Here is a 7,500-nt window from a genome sequence, read left to right as displayed (position 1 = left end):
CATAACTGTGGAACCTCCACCATTGCCAACCTCCCCACCTCCGTTAGACGAGGAGGGTTCTTCAAAATTGGATGACCAAACATTTGCTAAAGAAAGCACGTTTTTATTACAAGAAGCCTTGCCTAGAAATGCCACCAAAGTGGATGATGAATCAAAGTTTGATTACAATCTGTCAACAAAATTAAGCACAAACAGAGAACCAACAAGTCAGGTTACTGAATTTAGTATAGTTGAACAGTACAGTAGTAATGATGGGGTCCCTTCAGTTCCAGTAAAGGACAGTGCAACATTGAGGACAGCAAAGGGGCATGTGTATGGACATACATTCTCTGAATATAATCAGAGGTTCAGATCACCAAGAGTTGGTGATAGTATTCAAGATAAACCCCTGTCTTTAGATTCTGCCATAACAATGAGACTGTCTAAGTATGAGGCACCTTACAGTTCCAGGCAATGTAAGCAGGCTGATAAGACACTGTCTTCACGTCGCAGGCGTTTCAAACCAGTTTCGCTGCCCAATGAGGCAGATACAATGAATTCTATGATACCAGCAGAGATTTGTGAAACAACTGATTGTGTGGCAGGGGAAGGACAGTCACATACATTTAGTGAGAGTAGTTGTGGTGATTATTTGCAAAATGATGGTGTCCAGAAAATTGATATGAAATTGGAGGATTCTAGTCCAAAGAAAGTAAGAATGGAAGGTGGTAATCAGAAAAAGGATACTGCTCCTGTAGATTATATTTCAAACAGAGTTCATGTGAGTCAAACAAGAAATCCAGAACCCTTGGTCATGCTTCAATATGATATAAGCAATAATACTGAAAAGGCCATTGAAATACAAAACAAGGAAACAAAACCAACAGTTGTTTCTGAAACAAGAAATTCAAATCGAACTGCTGTAAAAGAGTCTAATAGTCAAAGCAGCATCGTGAAAAACGATGGGGATGACACTAAGAGTAATAATGAAGACTCTGTAAGTAATCTCTTTGCAAAACACCTGGACAGCTCAGGAATGACATTGCCAAAGGTTGTGATTGAATATGATGGTGAAGTCTTCAGCGATCCAATGGTTCATGAATATGACCCTAAAGCTTCCAGTAAAGGGGTGATATCTACTGGAGTGCAGGCTAAGTCTATAACACAAGGCACTGATTCTGAATCAGATATCAGTCTTCATGATGACAGTGACGATGTTGCTTATTATGGTGAATACTCAGAGGAAGAGGACCTTGACTTGGGTTTGGATGATGTAAGTTTAGGTGATGAGGATCTTACATTTGAAGATCTTGATTCTGCAAGGGAAGAAATGGAGAGAGAAAAAGGTTAGTCCATGTTTGTTTAGATTAGTAATTTTATTGACTCACTTCCACTTTTGCCTGGGATTTTGGTATGCCATTTAAAGCATACATGTAAAACAGAGGTAACCGTAGAAATGATTCTGTTCTATTGACTGTTCTGTTACTGGTTATTGCAAACCTTAAAAAAAGGATAAAATCCTTGACATTATAGCATTATTACATTTGAAACATTGATGGGAGAAAACAATCAGGTATACATGTATGTCAGCCAATACCTATCAAGACTCTTTCAAAGTTGGGTTGGTATACAATGTAGTATCCCAAGTTAAGTGAACCAAAAGCTAATGAGCTATTTAATGGCTGACTTACTGCTCACCTGGCATTGCCTCAGACATCTTGGTTCAGGATGCTAAGGTAGCTAACAAAATTGAAAGGACCTTCAGCAATCTAACAAAAACAATTCAATTGCAATTTAACGAGCCATTAAGTTCGCTTAGAAATGTAAATGTAAAACCATGCTGTCATGGTGGTAAATGCGACAAAATAAGTAACACTGCATCTACCCTTGGAAGAGAGTTTGCTATCGTAGTACAAACTGTTGAGTGCATTCACTTTCTAACCCTAACCCAAGCTAATCTTACCTTTTTTTCCTGGAGGAATAATATTTATTGGTTAAATAGCAATAAAATCGAATTTTGATAATATTATTAGTAGTATTGAACATCCTATAGATTTTACTCTTTTTCATTGGCTCTATTTATTGGCTGTTATCTAAAGTGAATGGAATCTGATCAAGGTGAATTTCAAAACAATTTACACGCAACATAGGGCAATTATTTATTCAATCAGTAGTTTTCTATATTAGCCCTTAAGGTAATGATTGATCTGTATTGGTGTTTTGTTCAGCAAGCCGATGTTGACTCAGTTCAATTATTGGTCCAATATTGTGTGCTAGGTGAGGCATGCAGTCACACAATCATTTGAAGGCAAAAGAAAGTGTTTAATCTTGAATGTAATTTTCCGAGGATAATTTGTGACTTTTTTTATCATTGCAAACATTGATTGGTCTAGTTTTATTAATATGTTAAAGAATTTATTTTGGTCTTTTGCAATCTCCTCTAACCCTAGCACTAAAGTTATTAAGATTTAAAATATTGACTCAAGGTGAAACCACGGCTTTAAACATCATCTTTTAATTTTTTCCTTAATGTGTTCAGGGCCCTTTATGACAAAAAATCCTTTCATTCAAAGAGAGACAAAGTACTTGTTATAGCTGGTTTCAAATTCGAAACTAGTTTAAGCATCACAAGTTTAAGACTTGAAAACATGCTTATATTAGAAGTTGTTCAAAGGCCTCTTCATTTCATTATAGAAGTGGAAGTGGGTGGTAAGTTTTAAGTGTACATAAATTAGACATTGTGGACTTCCAGCCAATTCAGTGATTCAATTTAGCCTTTAATTTTCGTAATGCCATTTTGTTAGATTTTATTGTTAGGGTTTAGAAAAATTGTGATTTGGTATAACCGCCACTTGTAATGATTAATTGCCATTTTGACAGTCAGAACAAAAGATGAAATGTATACACTTGGTATTGTTCGCCAAGCATTGAATTCCTTTCCCTTTTCTGTGGAAAGCACTCATTGGCAAGATATTAGTGTGAGAAATTTGTTGGGAATTGGAAAGCAAGGTTATAGCATTTCCGTTTTACTACATCGAAGAATGAGTCATTTAGATCTAGATAAAGGTGTGTAAAATTCTGTACTTATAAAATGGGGTGGTGGTTTTTTGATGCTGTTCAATATGTCTTTTTGGATTGTTAGAGTGTATTACATAAATTTTTGTCATTTTCTTGTAGTCATCGCAGAAATTAGACATTGTCCTGACAATTACCTCTAATATTCTCAATAGCAGTTTTCATGCATTCAAAGTTGGCCTTTAATTGTTGTTCATTCCTATAATTCAATGTAGCACTTGCCTAAATTATTGAGAAGCCCATGTGTGAGATGATGAACAACCTATCACAATGTTTTTAGTAATGGTGCAAAGACTGATTTGTTCTACATAATCACGTTGTCCCTGTAGGGAATGCATGCTTGTAATAATAATGATACAAATAATAATTATTATTAATAGTAAGTCCAACCGAAATGGAAATTTCGTCTCCTTAAGCCAAACATAAAGTTTTCAATATTAAGTCAATCAAGTTTTCAGATAATTATATTGTCAAAGAATTATTGATATCAGTCAAAACAAACTTTGGCACACGTTTTGTCTTGTGAGGTGTTTTTCCATTTAGCATTTTTACTTGATATTTTAAATTGCGATTGTGCTGCCTTTGTCATATAATTAAGCATTTCACTTTCGCCAACTACATGAACACTGTAGTTGACTTGAAACTTGAACTGTGAAGGTTGTAGTTGGTCTTCCTAAGATTACTTTTTGTCACCAAATACCAGTATCCCCTTATAAGAGGATAATAGCAGTATACAACAACAAATGTGATCATAACTTTAAGGCGTTTACTGTCAAGCTGAATATCATTGAGGCAGAGCTGAATCTTGTGTACTATGCAGCTACTAAATTAAAGTTATTCCAGCATTGTATTCATGTGTTTAGTGCAAGTTATCCATGCAAACTACAGTGCAAGCTTACCTTAGCTTTAAGAAGCCATACTAAGTGATTGCTGCATTTTAAGGATAAATTGTGTACAGCTAATCAGAGCAGTTTGATGGAAACTTTCACAATATAGACAGTAAGTTGTTAATGAGACTTTTTCCCATTATTGAACTCTTTACAAAGATCCTTCTCAACCATTTCTTGCTACAACTGTAGTTGTCAGAAGCAAATGCCGTCCCCAAAAGGCAGGTTTCATGCCCAGTCGCTCCACCTCCAAATCATATTTTCGTCCTCCGCCAGATGGATGAAAAGTCATGCGAGTTCCACGAGAACAGACAACTCTAAATCGCCTTTATAGACCTTAAAGCCGCTTTTCATACCGTGGATCATGCTTCCTTGTGGCAGATTCTCAAGACCATTGGCACACCACCCAAAATGGTTCGCCTGTCACAGCAACTATATGGTGGCGCTGAGAGCTGTGTGCGGGTGAATGGAAAGGACTCTGGCTGGTTTTCTATCAACAGTGGAGTCAGACAAGGCTGTGTGGCTGCTCCTGACCATTTCAATTGCGTCATTGACTACCTGATGACCAAAGTATGACCATGTACCATCTTGCTGACCTTGAATATGCGGACGACACCACCTTGTTGGCATCCTCCACCGAGGAGCTCAGCCAGGTGCTGGGATATCTACCACCAAGAGGCATCAAAACTTAGACTCAAGGTTGTCTGGCCAAAAACGAAGCAATGCACATTGGCGATAGCCCAGATCCCCCTCCCCCCATCTATGTAGGCACTGATGAGGTAGAGTTTGTCAGCTCCTTTACGTACCTTGGCTCCATTATCACCCACACTGGAGACCTACGACCAGAGATAGACCTTAGAGAAGGTCTGGCTGCCGGAGTTATGAACACCCTGCTGAGACCTCTTTGGCACCCCCCTCTCAATCTCCCGACACAACAAGCTTCGCGTCTACAATGCTTGTGTCCTTTCTGTCCTTCTGTGTGGTGCTGAATCGTGGCCTATCTGCAAGACCCTGGCCACATGACTTGATGGGTTCGACAGCAGATCCCTTTAAGCCATCGAGAACATCACCTGGCACCATCATGTTTCTAATGACATGCTCCAGGTCTGTACACAACAACCTCCTGCAGCTTGTCTTGCTGCCCAACGATGCACCTGCTGGCTTGGAGGTATTCTCCGATTCTCCCAAGACCATACACCGTATTCCAAAATGGCCACCATTTTAGTATTCTTTCGTTTCCTTGGAAATTGGCCCTCTTGACCTCGCTTTCAAACGTAAAATTCAAAAGAATATTTAAACTCGAACGAGGCCAGAAGGGCCAATATTTGCAACTAAAGAAAATAATACTGAAATGGCAGCCATTTTGGAATAAGGTGTATTTGATCCAGCAACCTCTGGATGGAAGAGACCTTGTGGCAGACTTTGTACCAGGTGGATGGACATGGTTAAAAATGACCTAGAACACCTGCACATCGATTAGAAAGACATGGAGGAACTTGCTCTGGACTGCCTGCAATGGCGAGCCCTTTTTCATCTAGGCAGTTCTACGCATAGAGACCCTAAACAAGAGTGCACTTAGATTTCCTCTATGCAATAGCTTTATTGATTGATTGATTGATTGAAGCTGTGGAGATGGACAGTGGACCTGCTTTTTATTTTATGTGATGTTTCTACAATTAAAGAAAAAGGATTTGTTTCACAAGATTTAAAAACTTGAATTCCATCAATTCAATCAAGATTGTCATGCTTAAATTTGCTGGTTTAATGGAAACTAAAACATGGTACCATTTCTGGTTCCATGGAAAGACAGAAAAACACAAAAAAGACAACTTGCAGATTTGACTGTCTATAATAACTCAGCAGGGACTAGAAATGTTTCTTATTTATTCTATTTTTATTCACGTTAAGTGCATTGAGGTCACAGTAATGCACTTAATAAGAACTTCTGTACTATTATTATTATTGTTATTACTATTATTATTATTAGAATTAAATGACTAAATCAAAATACACAAGATTCCCTGCGACTCTGAGTTTCGTGCGTATGCACTCATCAGGCAGATTTAATGAAGAACAGACAATCTACTGAACAAACGATCCGAGCTTGTATCCAAATGCCGACATGAAAACAAGTTTTATCTCAAGAACAATTAAGGCTTATCCTACACAATAGCTATTGTATTGCACTTGTTTTAGCTCAGCCAGTCTTACACCACACCCCCAGTTCCGCCCTTCTCACCCATTGTAATCAGGACCCCATTGTTCTACTCATCGTAAATATGTATATATAGCTAGCTAATAAGTCTGTTCTTCATTAAATCTGCCTGATGAGTGCATACGCACGAAACTCAGAGTCGCAGGGAATCTTGTGTATTTTCATTTAGTCATTTAATTCTATACACCGCTCTACACAAACGTGTATTGAGCACTCTTTAGCAGTGTTTGCTACAGTTTCTTATGATTATTATTAGTATTATTATTATTCTTATTATTATTCTTATTATTATTATTATTATTAGTAGTAGTAGTAGTAGTGGCAGTATTATCATGAGAAGTAATTACAGATGTGTAAATTTGTAAACCTTTCTGTGAGCTCCCTTGGTGTTTTCTCCAACGAATGCTCTACATTCTTAGAAATGATGAATGACATTGACATTGACAAAGAAGAAACAACACTATGTAATAAAAAAAAGATAAATCTAGCCATTAGAGTGACATATTTTATCTTTTGTCTTAGAAATAAGATTTGGGATAGCCCAGACTTAATAAAGCTTTATTTTTTAAAAATTGATTCATTTGTAAATACAGTATACATGTTCATGTATATCACTTATTAATATTATTTCCTACTTTAGCCAATAAATATACAAATCTCTGTACATTTTTCATATAATTTGGCCCTATTCTTTCCTCTTCCTGTGTTACTCATGCTTAGGGTTTGTAGAAATAAAATTCAAAATTTAATTATTTATGATTTTAAGATGTTAATTGAGAATCTTTAAGTTATCAATTCCATTTTCACTGAGGTTGCGAAAAGAACTTAGCTAACAAAGTTTGTTAGCTAAAAATGAAAACATCACTTTTCATTTAATCAGTCCTGCCATTATCTTTCTAGCGATGGTTTTGCTTTCCCATAAAACTGTCTTTTGCATCTCTTTTGTTATTTGTTTGTTTTCTCGTCTAATTTAGTTCTCGTAGGTTTTGGTCTAGTTCTCTCATTCCTCCACCACAGCATCCTATGATCACTTGTATTACACTGTACTCTCACTTTATACTTTGTTGTCTTTCTCACAACTCGAAGCACAGCTGTTGATATTGGATCTTTTAAAATCTTTTTACTACCTTATTTCCTTCTCCTGGATAAGCCATATCCACAATTCTTTCTTTCATCGTTTTTATGTTAAATCCAGTAATAATCATTCTTTCTTTCCCCATTCCACTGCCATAGTCTTAAGTGCATATTGTCATGTCTTCAAACGTTACACTCTGTTGCTACTAACTTCTTGCATCCTGACAAGAGATGTTGCATGGTTTCCATCTGTTCACCACGCAATCTGTA

General features: G+C 37.0%; 1 protein-coding gene and 1 long non-coding RNA gene across 2 annotated transcripts in view; one reads left to right on the top strand and one right to left on the bottom strand.

Annotated features, from left to right (window-relative positions):
- Nucleotides 1-2,079, bottom strand: part of LOC138045049 (uncharacterized) — a 5,253-nt gene extending 3,174 nt beyond the window's left edge. The window contains exons 1-3 of the long non-coding RNA XR_011131530.1: nt 1,943-2,079; nt 1,678-1,748; nt 1-1,295 (exon numbers count right to left, since the gene is read on the bottom strand). The exon at nt 1-1,295 is cut by the window's left edge and continues 723 nt beyond it. This is a non-coding gene — a long non-coding RNA (uncharacterized lncRNA). The remainder of the gene's footprint in view (nt 1,296-1,677; nt 1,749-1,942) is intronic.
- LOC138045046 (interaptin-like) overlaps nt 1-7,500 on the top strand; it is a 36,301-nt gene that overhangs the window by 647 nt on the left and 28,154 nt on the right. Inside the window, exon 1 of the mRNA XM_068891400.1 lies at nt 1-1,325. This exon is cut by the window's left edge and continues 647 nt beyond it. Within this exon, the coding sequence (XP_068747501.1) occupies nt 1-1,325 (1,325 nt within the window). The remainder of the gene's footprint in view (nt 1,326-7,500) is intronic.

This window comes from Montipora capricornis, chromosome 4 (assembly GCF_036669925.1).
Source record: "Montipora capricornis isolate CH-2021 chromosome 4, ASM3666992v2, whole genome shotgun sequence".
NCBI classification, from domain to species: Eukaryota; Metazoa; Cnidaria; class Anthozoa; order Scleractinia; family Acroporidae; genus Montipora; species Montipora capricornis.
The sequence above is the reverse complement of the archived record's forward strand: the minus strand, read 5'-3'. Positions and strand labels throughout refer to the sequence as shown.